Source organism: Eubalaena glacialis, chromosome 6 (assembly GCF_028564815.1).
Source record: "Eubalaena glacialis isolate mEubGla1 chromosome 6, mEubGla1.1.hap2.+ XY, whole genome shotgun sequence".
Lineage (NCBI taxonomy): Eukaryota > Metazoa > Chordata > Mammalia > Artiodactyla > Balaenidae > Eubalaena > Eubalaena glacialis.
The window spans coordinates 67,120,677-67,140,125 of record NC_083721.1 but is presented as its reverse complement, the minus strand read 5'-3'; the positions used below and the strand labels follow the sequence as shown (position 1 = coordinate 67,140,125).

The following is a 19,449-nucleotide window of genomic DNA, read 5'->3' as shown; positions in this document are numbered from 1 at the left end:
AAAATGCTCAATAAATGCTGAAAATTGAAATTCTTCACTTTAGTTTGGCAGGTAAGATGATTTCAAACTGGGAAGATTGTGAAGTTTTACCTGCAGATTTTCCTACTCAGTAGCCAGTTCTAGACTTGAACACAGTGATTCTCAACTTTGTGTTCTGCTTCAGTTTGCTTATCTGATATTATTCACATGAACAGGGTGAGGGTAGCACTCTCTTCTTCTTTCCTACTTGGTACTTAGTTGGAATTCCCTTCTTTCTTTCCACTGATCTTGGATTGGTTGGTGTCTTTACGCTGCTGTGAATGGATGTTTAAACATATGACCTGCAGTAAACTTGTGAGTATGGTAACTCGCTGCCTTATAAGTTACTCTTTTTTTTTTTTTTCCAGTTAATTGTAGAAGACAAGTGGTTATTTTACTAATTATAGACTAATTAACTAATATAACTAATCAAATAACCATAGAATCTTTTTAAGGAGAAATTTTGAAGTCCAACTTTTCATGCTACAGTTGAAGAAGCGGAAGCCTAGAGAGATTAAATGACTTGCATACATCAGTTAGCAGAGCTAGGGCTAGAAATGCACATTTCTTAGCTCCCAGTTCAATACTTATTTTACTACCATGACACCTTTCCTGATAGGATATAAGGGCAATGATTCTCAAACTAGAAAATATGAAGCTTTGTGACAGGTAATATCCTCTAAAATCATATAACCAAAGTAAGAGTTTAAATATGACTAGGAATCTTAACAGTCTTGAAATGGCTGTGTTTTTGCCATGAAATTGTTAGTAAAAAAAATGTGGTAGACTTGTTTTCACTATTATGGTTATATTCTGAATTAATTTTGTATAATTAAAATTGAACACATGAATCTTTTCTTTAAAAATCTGAATAAGTGAATGTATAGAGAATTTACTCTAATTTGAATATTTAAAGACTAGTTCCTAATCTTGTTTTTTTGGTTTGTTTGTTTTTAATAAACTCTTTCAGAAAGATGAGGTCTATCTTAATCTGGTGCTGGACTATGTTCCGGAAACAGTATACAGAGTTGCCAGACACTATAGTCGAGCCAAACAGACGCTCCCTGTGATCTATGTTAAGGTATGTAAAAATGGAGCAATTTCCCATTTTAGTTATTATGAACAAGGGAGAGTGCTGGGTGTATTTTAACTATATTATTACATCTCGTTCTGAGGGGGGAAAGCTGCAAAGTAGGTATTGCTAGAGTTTCATTAAATTTTTGTACAGTATTGAAGCGTGAAGTCTTCCCTTTTTAAACTTTCATGACACGGGTTTTAAAGATACTTGTCATCTTTCTGACAAATGAACTTTTTCACAGACAATTATGGGTTTTAATTTTGCTACCTATAGCACCTTTTAATTTAATTTCTTATAACCCTTATTGTGCCACAGGCTGAAATAAGAGCAAGCATATCCTATAAAATTATAAAAATATGGTTATAAATATTACCAAATGCAATGTTTTATTGCCATTTATAGATATAGTGTGTCAGTAGCTGAAGTTTCAACTTTTCGTAATTTTAAATATGCACAGACTCTATTAAGGTGTTATTTAATTTTTGGTACCTGATGTCAATGTCATCTTTTTTATTTGATACAACTCATGTTAGAGTGGCTTGCAATTTATCCAACATAATTATGACTGAAGTTGTGGTAGATTATTAGAAACAGATTATTATTTGTTTAACTATGACATTGTGAAAATTAACTAGGAGTTAAGTTTAAAAGTTCAGCGTTCTAAGTATAATTTTTTGCATTTTACCTTTTATATAAATAGCTCTAGAAAATAAAATGGCATTGATTCTGAATGTTTTGAGTATTGAAGTTTTTACTTAATAGTTATAGTTTTAAGCTTTATTGTAATAAAATGGATTTTGCTGATGGGATTACTATAGTGGTGTTAATATGTTCCTCTGTCCTCAGTATTTCCTGTAAATTGGTGATTCAGTATATTTTTGTAGGAGTCAAGACCACTTCATATGTAGATGATACCTTATGTCAGTGCTTTATCTGACTTTTAACTCTCTTTTTGTTGTTTTTCACCAAGATACTGGTATCTCTGATTTGAATCATTTCAAAAGTTCTTTTCATGGTATATAACTTTGGGGTAGAGGTCAGAAGGTGAGGAGTCAGAAAAATTTATAAGTGAACCAGAACACTGACCTTGGAACAAATAGAAGGTTTAAGATATACTCACTTTCTTCACAAAGACTGTCTCTTCGCCAGTCAAGAGTCTTAATTCTTTCTCCCACACAGACCCAGTTTCTCAGTGTATGTTGTTTTGTAATAAAATTGAAATAAATATTCTTTTAAATTGATGTCAGTAGTCATCTAGGATCTGTTTTTAAATGGCATTTTGAAGTCTACTTAATTCTGAAGGATATTAACAGGAAGAGTGGTGTTGCTATTAATAGATTTACTGATGTCTTGATAGATCATTGATAACAGATTTTCTCAGTTCACGTGTGAGTTTTCCCAGACCTCTGTATCCGTAACCTCTGGCCCTGACAAAGGATGATGAACTTAAAAAACAGAAGACTTGGCTTCTGGTCTAAACATTGGTACTTGTTAGTCACATGATTTGGAATACCCCTCTGAGTTTTTAAATCTGTGTTTAGGGGAAAAAAACAGGTTTGTGGTGAGATGTTAGTAAAATAAAAATTATAAAAGCACATTGTAAATTTTCCTTTTTTAAGTTATTAAAAGATGGTACAAATATAACATTGGTTAACTAAACTATAATTAGCTAATGCATAGAGAAATGACATAAAACTTGTTTAAGAAAGACTGAGTGCCAACAATCCCCAGCTTTTCACTATTCTTTTCTGGAAACCTGTTACTTTGTTTCCTGCGTAAGGACTCTGAATTGTTTGGGATAGAAAGTAAGTATTCAATTAATTTTTACTCTTTATTCCAGTTGTATATGTATCAGCTGTTCCGAAGTTTAGCCTATATCCATTCCTTTGGAATCTGCCATCGGGATATTAAACCACAGAACCTCTTGTTGGATCCTGATACAGCTGTCTTAAAACTCTGTGACTTTGGAAGGTAAGCTAGCTCTCTTTTCTTCTCCCTTCCTTCCCTCCTCTCCAGCCCCACCCTCCCGCCCTGTATACTCTTTTCGTTACCTTTTGTTACCCTTACTCAGGGACTATAAACTAGTGCAGTTTCTTGTGAGGGTAGTTTCAGTAACTTCTGTCAGAATTTTAGTCTTTCATCCAGCAATTTAACTCCTAGGAACTGTTCCCTTACAAATATTCACACATTTACAAAATATTGTATATACCAGGATTTTTATCATAGAATTGTATATAAATGTCTGGCAGTAGGAACATTACCAGATAAATTATGGTACATAATACATATAATGTAATACATGCAGCTGTTAAAAAGAAAGGAGTAGCTCTCTGTGAATGGAAAAGGAATGATCTCTAAGAAGTATTAAATTCAAAAAAGCAAGGTCAAGACTCTATATAGTATGTTCCCTTTTGTAGTCTAAAAACACAGAGTATAGGCATATGTACACAGATGCATAGCTTATTTTTGGAATGATATAAATTCATAATATTGATTGCTCCTAGGAGCAAGTCCCATTTGTTTATTTTTATTTTTATTTCCGTTACTCTAGGAGGTGGGTCAAAAAAGATCTTGCTGTGGTTTATGTCAGAGTGTTTTTCCTATGTTTTCCTCTAAGACTTTTATAGTGTCTGGTCTTACATTTAGGTCTTTAATCCATTTTGAGTTTATTTTTGTGTATGGTGTTAGGGAGTGTTCTAATTTCATTCTTTTACATGTAGCTGTCCAGTTTTCCCAGCACCACTTATTGAAGAGGCTGTCTTTTCTCCATTGTATGTTCTTGCCTTCTTTGTCATAAATTAGGTGCCCATATGTGCGTGGGTTTATCTCTGGGCATTCTATCCTGTACCATTGATCTATATTTCTGCATTTGTGCCAGTACTATACTGTCCTGATTACTATAGCTTTGTGGTGTAGTTTGAAGTCGGGGAATCTGATTCCTTCAACTCCGTTTTTCTTTGTCAAGATTGCTTTGGCTGTTCGGGGTCTTTTGAGTTTCCATATGAATTGTAAAATTTTTTCTTCTAATTCTGTGAAGAATGCCATTGGTAGTTTGATAGGGATTGCATTGAATCTATAGATTGCTTTGGGTAGTATAGTCATTTTCACAATATTGATTCTTCCAATCCAAGAACATTGTATATTTCTCCATCTGTTTATGTCATCTTTGATTTCTTTCATCAGTGTTTTATAGTTTTCTGAGTACAAGTCTTTCGCCTCCTTAAGCAGGTTTATTCCTAGGTATTTTATTCTTTTTGTTGCAGTGGTAAATGGGAGCGTTTCCTTAATTTCTCTTTCTGATTTTTAGTTGTTGATGTATAGGAATGCCAGAGATTTCTGTGCATTAATTTTGTATCCTGCTACTTTACCAAATTCACTGGTTCGTTCTACTGGTTTTCTGGTGGTGTCTTTAGGATTTTCTATGTATAGTGTATGTCATCAGCAAAGAGTGACAGTTTTACTTCTTCTTTTCCAATTTCTATTGCTTTTATTTCTTTTTCTTCTCTGATTGCTGTGGCTAGGACTTCCAAAACTATGTTGAATAAGAGTGGCAAGAGTGGGCATCCTTGTCTTGTTCCTGATCTTAGTGAAAATGCTTTCAGTTTTTCACCATTGAGTATGATGCTTACTGTGGATTTGTCATATATAGCCTTTATTATGTTGAGGAAGGTTCCCTCTATACCCATTTTCTGGAGAGCTTTTATCATAAATGTGTGTTGAATTTTGTCAAAAGCTTTTTCTGCATCTATTGAGATGATCATATGGTTTTTATTCCTTAATTTGTTAATGTGGTGCATCACATTGATTGATTTGTGTATACTGAAGAATCCTTGCATCCCTGGGATAAATCCCACTTGATCATGGTGTATGATCCTTTTAATGTGCTGTTGGATTCTGTTTGCTAGTATTTTGTTCAGGATTTTTGCATCTGTGTTCATCAGTGATATTGGTCTATAGTTTTCTTTTTTTGTGATATCTTTTTCTGGTTTTGGTGACAGTGTGATGGTGGCTTCGTAGAATGAATTTGGGAGTGTTTCTCCCTCTGCAATTTTTGAAAGAGTTTGAGAAGGATAGGTGTTAGTTCTTCTCTAAATGTTTGATAGAATTCTCCTGTTAGAATTCGCCTGTGAAGCCATCTGGTCCTGAACTTTTGTTTGTTGGAAGATTTTTAATTACGGTTTCAATTTCATTACTTGTGATAGGTCTGTTTATATTTTCTACTTCTTCCTGGTTCAGTCTTGGAAAATTGTACCTTTCCAAGAACTTGTCAATTTCTTCGTGGTTGTCCATTTTATTGGCATATAGTTGTTTGTAGTAGTCTCTTATAATCCTTTGTATTTCTGCAGTGTCAGTTGTGATTTCTCCTTTTTCATTTCTAATTTTATTTATTTGCATCCTCTCCCTTTTTTTCTTGATGAGTCTGGCTAAGGGTTTATCAATTTTGTTTATCTTCTCAAAGAACCAGCTTTTAGTTTTATTGATCTTTGCTATAGATTTCTTCATTTCTATTTCATTTATTTCTGCTCTGATCTTTATGATTTCTTTCCTTCTACTGACTTTGGGTTTTCTTTGGTATTCTTTCTCTAGTTGTTTTAAGTGTAGGGTTAGATTGTTTATTTGAGATTATTCTTGTTTCTTGAGGTGAGGTTGAATTGCTGTAAACTTCCCTCTTAGAACTGCTTTTGCTGCGTCCCATAGGTTTTGGGTCATCATGTTTTCATTGTCATTTGTTTCTATGTATTTTTTTATTTCTTCTTTGATTTCTTCAGTGATCTCTTGGTTATTTAGTAGCACACTGTTTAGCCTCCATGTATTTGTGTTTTTTACAGCTTTTTTCCTGTAATTGATTTCCAGTCTCATAGCGTTGTGGTCAGAAAAGATGCTTGATAGGATTTCAATTTTCTTAGATCTTCCGAGGCTTGATTTGTGACCCAAGATGTGATCTGTCCTGGAGAATGTTCCATGTGCAGTTGAGAAGAAAGTGTATTCTGCCACTTTTGGCTGGAATGTTCTGTAAATATCAATTAGATCTATCTGGTCTATTGTGTCATTTAAAGCTTGTGTTTCCTTATTTATTTTCTGTTTGGATGATCTGTCCACGGGTGTAAGTGGGGTGTTAAAGTCCCCTAATATTATTGTGTTACTGTCGATTTCTCCTTTCATGGTTGTTAGCATTTGCCTTATGTATTGAGGTGCTCCTATGTTGGGTGCGTAAACATTTATAATTGTTATATCTTCTTCTTGGATTGATCCTTTGATCATTATGTAGTGTCCCTCCTTATCTCTTGTAACAGTCTTTATTTTAAAGTCTATTTTATCTGATATGAGTATAGCTATTCCAGCTTTCTTTTGATTTCCATTTGCATGGAATGTCTTTTTCCATCCCTTCACTTTCAGTCTGTATGTGTCCCTAGGTGTGAAGTGGGTCTCTTGTAGACAGCATATATGTGGGTCTTGTTTTTGTATCCATTCAGCCAGTCTGTGTCTTTTGGTTGGGGCCTTTAATCCATTTATAGTCAAGGTTATTATCGATATGTATGTTCCTATGACCATTTTCTTAATTGTTTGGGGTTTGTTTTTGTGGGTCTTTTTCTTTTCTTGTGTCTCTGGCTTAGAGAAGTTTCTTTAGCATTTGTTGTAAAGCTGGTTTGGTGATGCTGAATTCTCTTAGCTTTTGCTTGTCTGAAAAGCTTTTGACTTCTCCATCGAATCTGAATGAGATCCCTGCTGGGTAGAGTACTCTTGGTTGTAGGTTCTTCTCTTTCATCACTTTAAGTATATCCTGCCACTCCCTTCTGGGCTGCAGAGTTTCTGCTGAAAAATCAGCTGATAACCTTATGGGGATTCCTTTGTATGTTATTTTTTGTTTTTCCCTTGCTGCTTTTAATATTTTTTCTTTGAATTTAATTTTTATTAGTTTGATTAATATGTGACTTGGTGTGTTTTTCCTAGGGTTTCTCCTGTATGGGACTCTCTGTGCTTCCTGAACTTGGGTGACTATTTCCTTTCCCATGTTAGGGAAGTTTTCAACTATAATCTCTTCAAATATTTTCTCAGACCCTTTCTTTTTCTCTTCTTCTTCTGGAACCCCTATAATTCGAATGTTGGTGCATTTATTGTTGTCCCAGAGGTCTCTGAGATTGTCTTCAATCTTTTCATTCTTTTTTCTTTATTCTGCACCTCAGCAATTATTTCCACCATTTTGTCTTCCAGCTCACTTATTCGTCTTTCCGCCTCAGTTATTCTGTTATCGATTCCTTCTAGTTTATTTTTCATTTCAGTTATTGTGTTGTTCATCTCTGTTTGTTCTTTAGTTCTTCTAGATCTTTGTTACACATTTCTTGTATTTTCTCAATCCATGCCTCCATTCTGTTTCCGAGATGCTGGATCATCTTTACTGTCGTTACTCTGAATTCTTTTTCAGGTAGATTGCCTATTTCCTTTTCATTTATTTGGTCTTGTAGGTTTTTACCTTGCTCCTTCATCTGTGACATATTTTTTAGCCATCTCTTTTTTTTTTTTTTTTCCCCTAATGGGTGGGATTCTGTTTCTGACTTACTGGTTGTTTGACCTGAGGCTTCCAACACTGGAGTTTATAGGCTATTGGATAGAGCTGGGTGTTGGTGCTGAGATGAGGAACTCTGTGAGATTTCACTCCATTGAACATTTCCTGAGGCCTGAGGTTCTCTGTTAGTCCAGTGGTTCAGACTCGGAGCTCCCACTGCAGGAATTTCGGCAAAACCCCAGGTTCGTGAACCAAGGTCCTGCAAGCTGCCTGGGGCAGCAAAAAAAAACAATAACAAAGTAAAAAATAAATAGATATGTTAGGAAGAATATAAAAATAAAAGTATAGATGAATCAACAACCAGAAGGCACATCAGTACCATAATAGTAAAAAAGAGGAGGAGGGAAAAGAAAAAAGAAAATAAAGGGGTGGGGGGAGGCCTTGGCTGTGGAGGGTGGGGCCTAAGCAAGGGTGAGGTTTGGGTGGTGGGCAGGGCCAATGCTCAGGACTGACAGGGCTGGAAAAGGCCCTGGGGGCTGTGGGGGGTGGGGCTTAGTCTCAAGGAACAGAAGGGACCCAGGTTTGCCCCCCCAGCCCTGGTCTCAGAGGGTGGGGGACCTCACAGGGGAGCCCAGCAATCTTCCTGGGCTCTAGTGGGTGGGGCAGTTGCCCTCTGTTCCTCTCCCTCTCCTCCCGGAGGGCCCCTCCCGCCTGCCTCTCCTGTTCTCCCCTCGGCCTCCTTCCTATGCCCCCAAGGACCCACGAGACCTGGAGGGGGCTTTGGAGGGCAGGGGATCGGTCTGGGAGCTCAGCAGGCTGCCCGGGGCCCCAGTGGGCAGGGCAATGGCCCTCTGCTTCTCTCCTGTCCCTCCTGGATGGCTCCTCCCACCTGCCACTCCTCATCTCCCCGGCCTCCCCCTTATGCCCCCAGGACCCACATGGCCTGGTTGGGGCTCTGGAGGCGGGGTACTGGCTTGAGAGCTCAGCAGGCTCCCCGGCCCAAGTGGGCCAGGCGATCACCCTCTGCTCCTCTCCTTCTCTTCCCAGAGAGTCCCTCCCGCCTGCCTCTCCTGATCTCCCTGGCCTCAGGGGTGCAGATCCTGTCTGGCCTCCACTTCTCCTCCCCCCTCAGTCCCCCTACTTCCTACCGGTTCACTTTGGGGTTCCTACTATCTCCTTGGGTGTCAGCGTTCCGCACCAGCGGCTGGCAGGCACACTAGTTGTGGGGAGAAGCTAACTCTGTGTCTTCCCACACCACCATCTTGACTCCGCCTAGTTCACTTTTAATAGCTCTGATAACAAAGCTGCCTTTTTTGTTTTTAACGGCTAGTTTGAGCAAGTAGAGTTTGGGATACACTTTGAAGGTAGCTCCATCAAGTGGCATTTCTAATATTACCTTCTTTATCAGTGAATTTTCTGACTAAATAATTGGAATCCGTCTTGTTAATTTAGAAAATTCTTTATAAGGTAGAAAGGTTTTATCAGTTTTGCTGAAAAAGTGTCTTAATTTTCATGCAGCCTAAAAATAGGGATTAGTGTTTATTAGTTTATGAAATGGCTGCTGTATGTCAAACCTTGGTGAGAATGTTAAAAAATAAACTGCCTCCCACCTTCAAAACTTGTGATGAAGGAAGACCAGGTTATGGTCAGACTTATCATTGACCAGAAATAAATGGAAGAAAAGAAAGCTCAGACTGAAACCTTTGTGACTACTTTCATCCATCTCTACTCTGATTTTCCTGTACCTTTACCTAAAAAATTTTTTTGACCTTTTCTTGTTACTTACTTTTTTCTATTTTGATTTTGTTGTTTGTATTTATTTCCTGTATTTATCTTTCCTTTTATTTTATGTCAAAATGGTTAGCTTCTATAGCAGTTTATTTATTTCAGTGTGTCTTCAAGTTTTCTTGAGAGGTACTTCGAAAGAAACTAATTTTAATACTTAAAATACATGCCGCAAAGTATTTGGGAAGGAAAGTTGGATTAAGAGAATGTGTGATTTAACTTAAGACAGCAGAATTAGAATTCATGGACTGTGAATTATCTCTGCCCTACAGGAAAGGGCCTATCTTTTTTTATTGGATAACGAATGTTTAGACAGTTAATAAATTGACCAAATGGTGGAAAAAAATAAAGTAGATTGGATCTGCAAGCTTTGAGATACTCACTCTGAGTCAGAAGTCAAATTTTAAGAGAGTGGCCAATTTCTTACCTTTTTAAAAAACATATTGGGTAAGCAGTATTCATTCTTATAATCTGTTACTGTGCTTTTTGGTGAGGGGAAGTACCTCTCATTTTTCTGCCCTTTCTTCTTTGTATTTTAAAGGTGGAATTCAGGGAACAAGAGCAGAAGAAATTCAACATTTATCATTTTGTGATTTTTTAAAAATCTTATTCCTCAGGTGACAGTTAACAAATGCATTCTTTAAAAGTTACTGTTCTTCTTTCAGAGTGATATGTTTAAATTATAAGTTTGTTTTGTCAGAGATAGTTATGGTTTATATTTTCTTTTTCTTATATATTGCATGATTGGAATTATGGGAATCTTAGATAAGCATTGTGCTGCGAATGATGGCAGTTTACGATAGCAATGATACGGTTTAGATTTAATTTAAAGAATTTCTGCTTTTGATTTTTTTATTAGTGCAAAGCAGCTGGTCCGAGGAGAACCCAATGTTTCGTATATCTGTTCTCGGTACTATAGGGCACCAGAGTTGATCTTTGGAGCCACTGATTATACCTCTAGTATAGGTAAGTAATGGACCTGAATATAATGGCTTGTAATTATTTATTGCATCTTGTTTTTAGTAATTTAGTATTACTAATCTGTACTTAAATATAAATATGCCTTGAAATATATTTCTTCTTAAAGATTGATATGCAAAAATGTGTAGAATTTAAGATATATTTACTATTCTACTTTTACATTTCTTGTATTATAAGCTACTCCTTTGTGATTGTGTGATTTCTTTAGGATTACAGTTATTTTTAACTTAAAATTTTAAATAAATTCTAAGTATACCTTTTCTTCACTTAAAAAAAAATTGCCCTGAAATATTCCCTTCTGAGCTTGATCGCCAGTTGGAGAATTTGCATCCATTAAGTTTACGATTAAAGTGGTAGGATGACCATATTACTGACACTCCTGCTGTGCTGTCTCAGTTGGTTATTTAAGTCAGCTCAAAAGGAACAATCTGATTTTTTCATTAGTAGTTTGGATAAACCCACCGATTCTGTAGAATTTGTCACAAAAGATCTTTAATGATAGAAGGAATTGAATAGAGACAGTTTGCTTCATTCTTCATTGACCTCCTCGTCTACCTCATTTTAGCCCACTAGTAGTAGTGCCCATACAGAGTATGATCAGTTGGACATGAATAGGAAGCTAAGAAAGGAGCAACCTTAGGGTGGCATGCAGGTGGAGGTCAACTTTATTTTATTGTTATATTGCTTCTGAAGAGAATTCCTTAGTCCAAAAGCATACAAATACCAAACAAACAAAAAAATAAATGTGGTTTGCCTCTTTTATTTATTTATTTTTAATTTATTTATTTTATTTTTGGCTGCTTTGGGTCTTCATTGCTGCACGTGGGCTTTCTTTAGTTGCAGCGAGCGGGGGCTACTCTTCGTTGCAGTGCATGTGCTTCTCATTGCGGTGGCTTCTCTTGTGGAGCATGGGCTTGGTGCGCGGGCTTCAGCAGTTGCGGCACGTGGGCTCAGTAGTTGTGGCTCGCGGGCTCTAGAGCGCAGTCTCAGTAGTTGTGGCGCACAGGCTTAGTTGCTCCGTGGCATGTGGGATCTTCCTGGCCCAGGGATCGAACCCATGTCCCCTGCATTGACAGGCAGATTCTTAACCACTGCACCTCCAGGGAAGTCCTGGTTTGCTTCTTTTAAAAAAGTCATGACCATATTATCTGACATATTAAGGCATGTTTACATAAACCTTTAACCCTCTTAAGAGTATATTACTTCTATAAATGTCCATGTGCCTAGCAGTTCTTTGGGAATACTTCTCACAAAGAAAGGGCCAGTGTAATCTGTTTCCTCTACTAGGAATCAATTTTCTGGATATTATGAGTACCTGCTTTCCAGTAGCCTCCTTTGCATGACTAAAACCAGATTCTGACGTTCTAGGCGTAGGACTCACCATAGGCCACTGATACAGCTGGGGCCTTTTGAACCCTAACAAGCCTAGATTTGGCTTTCCCTTTTAGATTGAGGATACTTGCTTCTTAAGACTCTGGAAGATTTATGAATAAACAAAAATAAATATATTTAAAAGTGTTCTGATACAAATATATTTTGGAAATATTTTTAACAATGGTATTAAAAGTGAAAGAGTAGCTGGACAAAATCAACTTGAATTTCTTAAATGAATTTTCTGTCATTATTTTTCCAAGCCAGTAAAATGTAGTCATTGGAGCAGGGATTTCCAATTCCTCTTTTTTTTTTTTAATTTAATTTTTATTTTATATTGGAATATAGTTGACTTACAATGTTGTGTTAGTTTCGAATTCCTCTTGTTAGTGCATCTTACCACATCAGACTGATAAAATTATTTGTTGTCCCCATGCCATTCACCATTCTTCTCCTTCCCTACTGGTAGATGGAAAGCCCAGCAATGATATATGTTCATCTCCCTAAAACACTTGTTTGCTGATTCATACAAAACCCAGGAATCCAGAAACTGAAAATTAGCTTTTTCTTGCAGGAAGTCTTAGGTAATGGGCTCTAAATAGAGTGCGCATATAATTTATCTTTTCATTTGGTAATACTTTTTAAGAGAGAAAGGGGATGCTCTTCATAATTATCCCAGGACAGTCATTTAGACCAGGACTATCGTGGGTAAGCCAGGATGTATGCTTTATTTTTTTATTTAGTAAATTTATTTATAAATTATTAAAATCTATTAATTAAATTATTTTTTTAAAGTTTTCTCTCAAGATTGAGGTTTCTGCTTTGACTTAAAAGTGAATTATATTTTGTAATTTGTAAAATAAAATGTATTCTTCTATCTTTGCATTTTAAAATATTCATATGTTTAAGCACATTTTTGTCAGTCATATTACAAGACAAAAGTTAACCATTTAAAGTATTAAAATTTTTTTCTCAGAAATTTCCATTGGCTTACAACCCTGTATATAGGAGATTAAGCCCTTGCTTTCTGCTACTCTGTATAAGTACCTGCCAATGTGAAGAGACTGTATCACTTTGACTTATTTTTAAGTATAATAAGTAAATAATCATGTGCTATGTTTTCATTCTATAATCCCTATCTTGGTTGTTGAAGACTTGAACATCTGGTATTTGATAATTAAATAGATATTACCCTTTATTAGAATATTCTTATTGTCCTGTTTCCTGTTTAGTAAGTTTAACACAATTTTAAAATGCATTAAGGATAGTTTGATGACTTTTTTCCCTCTGTTTTGGATTATACAGTCTTTTCCTTGTGATATTTCTCTGACCAAAGTAAAATTAGAAAATGAATACAGTTTTTAATGCAACTTAAGCTACAGAGTATTAATAAGCTTTTGTTTTCTTTTCTCTTCAGATGTATGGTCTGCAGGCTGTGTGTTGGCTGAGCTGTTGCTAGGACAACCAATATTTCCAGGGGACAGTGGTGTGGATCAATTGGTAGAAATAATCAAGGTGAGAAGATTGGATCAGAATTTTTGAACTGAAAGGAATCTTATTGCTGTTCTCTAAGAATCCATATCTCTCACACACTCATGAAAAACTGAGGAAATGGAGAACGTGATCTAAGATCACATAGCAAGTTCAGCTATGGAAGAAGTATAAGAACCCAGCTTTTGCTTTCTAATTGAGTTATTCTCTTGTTATGTGATACTAGAAAAGCTATTTTGGCTATCTGATGCAAGAAAGGGATATATCTGTTATTTAAAGTACTTAAAAGCAATAGATCACTAAAATGTATAAAAACTGAATAAAAACCCAAGCTATGTCTATTTTTGCTCACCATGTGCTCTCTGCTCATAATACTCTGCTGAGCACATAGGAGATGCTTGTATTTAGTCAATATTTAAATATTTATAAAATGAAAAAATGAGTATGTATGACTAGACCACTTGATAGAAGCAGAATTTTTACTTATAATTTAAGTAAATTTTTACTTACAAATTTACTTATAATTTTATTTATTAGGTCTGTCAACACCTTTATTAACAACATCAGATCCAAAGTATTATTATTTTGGAATTCATATTGTCCCTTAAGAACAGCAGCACTGACATTTTAAAGTTTTTAATATTTGAGATCTTAAATAAGTTCTCACCCCCCCTTTAGTAATATCTAGTGTCTCTGTATTTAGACCACTAGATTGGTTGATTCTAAGGTTATAGTTTGTCCAAAGCAATAACACCTACTGTCTATTAGTCTTTATTCTTGATTTTCCAAATGTTTCACAGAAGTGGAAAATTGAAAATCTTAGAGGTTATGTAGTCCAATTCTCCATCCAATGAAAGAACCTTCTTAGTTACATTCCTGACAGATGATTTTTCAGTGTTTTCTTGAATACTTCCAACATCAGATCGCTACTTTGGAATGCAGCCTGTTCTGTATCTGGGCAGCTTGAATTTAGTGTTTATTGTGCTGAGCCTCAGCAGCTTTTTTATTTATTTATTTATTCATTTAAAAATTTTTTGTATTTTATATTGGAGTATAGTTGATTAACAATGTTGTGTTAGTTTCAAATGTACAGCAACGTGATTCAGTTATACATATACATTATCTATTTTTCTAAATCTTTTCCCATTTAGGTTATTACAGAGTATTGAGCAGGGTTCCCTGTGCTATTCAGTAGGTCCTTGTTGGTTCTCAGTAGCTTTTTCTAGTTATACACAGGACGGTGATTAAGTTATTTTAAAATCCTTGTAATTCATTTATAAGAATATGTTACTTTTGATAAAATGATTTTGCTAGGTATCAGTGTGTGCAGGTGTGGTTGAAAACACCCATGTGCGATCAAGAATCTTCCTTACTATCTATATAATTTCTTATGATTTGCACTTGAGATCACTGATATTTTGCTGTCTTTTTTTAGTAACCATCTTTTAGTTTCAAATTGAAACTTTAAACTTAGTTAACAGATCTACTTCCTTCCTGATTCCCACACTACACTCAGATCTAAGTTCAGATAGTTTGATTTCCTTGTTTCCTAAAAGCCTATGTATTCTTCATTATTATTCAAATTAGTATTCTAATACAGGAGTTGGCAAACTTTCTGTAAAGGGCTAGATAAAACATTTTAGGCTTCGTGGGCTAAAATGAAAGTTAGGGATGTCTGGGATATATTGGATTGGGCAAAAAGTTTGTTCAGTTACTGAACACGTTGTTCAGTAAAGTTCTTCGTGAAAATGAAAAATGTGTCTTTTATTTGTACTTAAAACCGAACGAACTTTTTGGCCAACTCAATATAACAAACAAATTTCCACAAATTTTTCATTGATGAAATTCAAGTCTGCTAATTAGAGGAATGGATTTCTTTTGAGGGGGCTATAACATTTCTCTTAATTGGGGTTTAAAGTCAGTGTTTCGTATCATCGAATTGATTGCAAATGTTTATCTTTAAAATCAGTTCTTAGTTCCTGGGCCCTTCCTACATAAACAGAGATTGGGCCATAGTGTGCTGACCCTTAGTCAGTACAACCATTCAGCATTTCTTCTATCCCCAGGCTTTCAGTTGATGTACTTGAGTTTACCATACTACAATTCTCCTGGCGTATTGACATTCTATTTGTCAAATATGTTTAGCTTATTAGAACTGCGTCATTTCTCTACTGATTATAGTTTAGAACTGTGTGATGGTTTATTCTTTGTCATTAATTTTAATGAATTCGTACATGACACAAATGAAATTGCTTAGGAAGCTGAACTGAATATCTGTGATAAATCCTATATCTCATATCTTATAAACCTTTAAGTCCAGAGCTTATTTCACCACTTTTTGTCAGTCCTTGTAATTCAGTTTTCTACTAATGTTGGTCTGTGCTTATTTAATTTTAGTAGAAACTGTCAATTTGTTACTGATGGTTTAAGACTTCATTTTTATTTAGGGCTTATTTGTTGCAAGTTTGTCCATGATTAATTTGTTGTAGTAGGCCATCTCTAAAACAAAACACTCTTTTCATTTATATGTTATCTTGTCATCTTGCATTTATACATAGTCATCACCTACTGAAGTTCCAAGATCACTTTCTATAGATGTTTTGAAGATGATATAATGGAGTTAACATCCCAGGGCAGTTTGGGATATCAAGCTTCTCAGTCCCTTTTACAGTTTTAAGCAGTAGTACCCAGGATAAATGATATATCAGTATTAGTTTACCACCCATTTGGTGACCTAAAGTTATACATTACATTGAGGTTAATTAATAGACATTGTATTGGGGTGTGTGTGTATGTGTGTATAGTATAGCTCTAAATCTTATTGCATGGAGGTTAATAAACTTTGTAGGGATTTTGTGTGTTTAAGTTAGCTCTAAGTCTTGTTGATCCTGTCTGTATATCTGTACTTTACATATTGAATATCTGTGATGTTTCATTGAAGTAAGAACTCTTAACTAATTCTGATATAACTGTTCCAGTTTTCCTGATCTAAGTTGTATGTCAGAAAAGAGTTGTATAGGTTAGCTTTCAAAGTTAAATGTATTAAGACATTTTATATTTTAAGCAAATATTGTCATTTCTGCTAATCAGGACTTCAAGAATAGATTTGAGTTTTCCGTGAAAAGTGGTCTCACAGTTGCCCAACACAAGTCTCAGCTTTTTTGAGATGTTAGTCATGCACACTTAGTCCTTTCGGTAACTAGGGAATCTATGTCACTGTTCCTTTCTGCTCTTTCCGTTTTCTCTCTTGAAAGCCTCATGGGTATTCCTCTGGAGTATCTGGAGGTAGCTGACGCAGCCCCCCACACCCCTGCCCCCAGTACAATAGGTACTCTTCTCTCTGATTTTGAGTTTATGCAAAAAGTGACAATCGTACAGCAAACTTTATAAATTTTAAATGGTAGAATTACCTAATTATTTTATAAACTTTCTGAGCAGGGACTTTCTTTTATTGTTGTGTTTTAATATCCAAGGACACCAAAATAGTTTTCAGTAAGTATTTAAATTGAATTAATCTACTAGATCATTGTTCATTCATGAATTTGGAATTACCTGGGAATTAATAAGAAAAGTTAGTGTGATTGTTGTTGTATATGTTGTTTATTAAATTTTATTGGCTTGGATGTCCATGCCAATAATTTACAGAATGAGTAACACAGAGTATTATTTAAACTGAGCTAACTTAGCTTAACCTTAACCTCCCTACTTACCCTCAAATAAGGCTTTTGAAAAATATTTAGAATAAAATTAAAATACATCTTCAGAGTAAGTTAAAAGTATAAGGCAGAATGGAATTGAAAGTCATGAGAAATCATTTTTAAGCATGAAAAACACTTAGCTTTCTGAAGTTGATTTCATACATAGGATTATCAGATCAGAATCTCATTATGCCAGTTAATCTCTGAGTATCAAAAAGTGCTTGGATTTTCAAAGCATTTGTAAACAGAGAGATTCTGTTTGGGACTTCTCAGATAATAAGATTTTTTTTCTTAAATTCTTCCTTAACGTACTAGTTAAAATACCCTTAAGAAATATTTGATGTGGTTTCAGATACCTGGATAAAAATAAAACATTTCGGGAGAACATCTGTCAGGAATTTCACAAACCATAGGTTCAGTGATATAGCATTGTCCTTTGGCACCTCTGCCATAAGTCATAGCAGTGGGGTTAAAGAGTCTTTTGAAGACTTGGAAAAGGTAGTATTTTTTAATGATGATTACTTTTTTATAATTATATATGCTATAATTTTATATGCTCAAAGCAGAAAATATACCCAGACACAAATGCAAAGAAAAGAACAAAAGTAATCACTTTCTGTTCTGGTACATCATGAAAAATAACTTCTGTGAATATTTTTATACACTTTTCTATGCATATGTATGTTAAAACAAAAGTACCATCTGTTTTGTAGACTTTTTTTTACTAAATAATTAAATGTATTTCTCATGTGAAGAAGTGTATGTTGACTAAGTGATTTTTTTAATGACTGCATAGATTCTATTGTAGATTCTATTCTGAATTACATAATTGATTCTGAAAAGAATAATATAAAGATAAAGTGATAAACTATTGCTTTTGAAAAGAAAGTCCATATTTAGCTTCTCAAAGATTTGATCATTAACTTCCTTATATAAATGACAGATGTCCCCAAAATTCCCCAGATGGATTGAAGTTGAAGCAGTCTAGGAAATTCTGGACCTGGGAATGCTGTAGGTTTTACTAATAGTTTCTTTTCCCCCTCCAAATTTTAAAATGTATATTTCAAGTAAGGAAAGGCAAGCTTCAGTCCGGAGTTGAATTTTTGGATTAAAATATCACAGAACTTAATATTTGAAAGAAACCAACCATTTTGTAGAATTTCAAGTTTTAAATGTATTAATGTTCCTAGAGATATACTTTGATTTATTCCATAAACATTTACTTATGCTTTGTAATAATTTGACCATTTCTTTCTAATGGAAGAGCTTTAAAGGCAGAAGTAGTTAGAGTCCACCTCTAGATGATAGAATTTCTCTATAGCTTTCATAACTGTAGTAACTAGCCTTTTAAATGTGGATATATCTCTTTTAGAAAAACATGACATTAAACATGTAGATCGGTTTTTTTTAATTTTTTATTTTTATAGTTGATTTACAACATTGTGTTAGTTTCTGGTGTACGGCAGAGTGATTCAGGTATACGTATATATGCATATTCTTTCATGTTCTTTTCCATTATAGTTTATTACAGGATATTGAATATAGTTCCCTGTGCTATACAGTAGGACCTTGTTTATCTATTTTATATATAGTAGTTTGTATCTGCTAATCCCAGACTCCTAATTTATCCCTCCCCCATTGGTAACCTTACCCCTTTGGTAACCATAAGTTTGTTTTCTGTGTCTGTGAGTCTGTTTCTGTTCGTAAATAAGTTCATTTGTGTCATATTTTAGATTTCACATATAAGTGATATCATATGGTATTTGTCTTTCTCTTTTTGACTTACTTCACTTAGTACGGTAATCTCTAGGTCTATCCGTGTTGCTGCAAATGGCACTATTTCATTCCTTTTATGGCTGAGTAGTATTCTGTTTTGTGCGTGTGTAAATATGTACACCACATCTTCCACATCTTTTTTATCCATTCATCTGCTGATGGATATTTAGGTTGCTTCCATGTCTTGGCTGTTGTAAATAGTTCTGGTATGAACATTGGGGTGTAAAACATACTTAAATAATTTGTTATAAGGCAATTAAAATTACATAATTTCCATTTTAAAATAACTTTACTAAGCTATTGTTTAATTTTCTCTTAGCAATAATTACTCAATTTAGATATTTGTGTAGATGGCTTTTACACAGGTAAGAACTAGTAAAATCTTATCTCTAGCAGAAACTTCAGAAATTTGAAAGTAAATAACAGATCCAAATAATCTTTTGATTATGTTATTATAGCTAAGTAAGTGGACTTCATTTCTTGTGATGCCTATCAGTAGAAAAAGGTTTAGCAGTGGAGAGTGGGATTAAGGAGAGAGAGGGAAAAAAGAGGATTTTCACTTTTTACTGTTCTGTGATGTTGATTTTTTTTTTTTAAACAATCAGCTTTTTGAAATCCCAGGAACTATGAAAAAAATAGATGTTTTCAGTTGTTTTGTGCCAGAATCTTTTGTTAGGAAACAAATAAAAACAGTTACATAGAGTTAAGAGAGCTGCATTTTATTACAAATGTTTGTCTAAGTCATT

General features: G+C 34.8%; 1 protein-coding gene across 3 annotated transcripts in view; it reads left to right on the top strand.

Moving 5' to 3' along the window:
- GSK3B (glycogen synthase kinase 3 beta) overlaps positions 1-19,449 on the top strand; it is a 194,936-nt gene that overhangs the window by 118,360 nt on the left and 57,127 nt on the right. For all 3 annotated transcript variants that reach the window (XM_061194202.1, XM_061194203.1, XM_061194204.1), the window contains exons 4-7: positions 989-1,099; positions 2,937-3,067; positions 10,246-10,352; positions 13,156-13,253. In XM_061194202.1, coding sequence (XP_061050185.1) covers positions 989-1,099; positions 2,937-3,067; positions 10,246-10,352; positions 13,156-13,253 — 447 coding nt within the window. The remainder of the gene's footprint in view (positions 1-988; positions 1,100-2,936; positions 3,068-10,245; positions 10,353-13,155; positions 13,254-19,449) is intronic.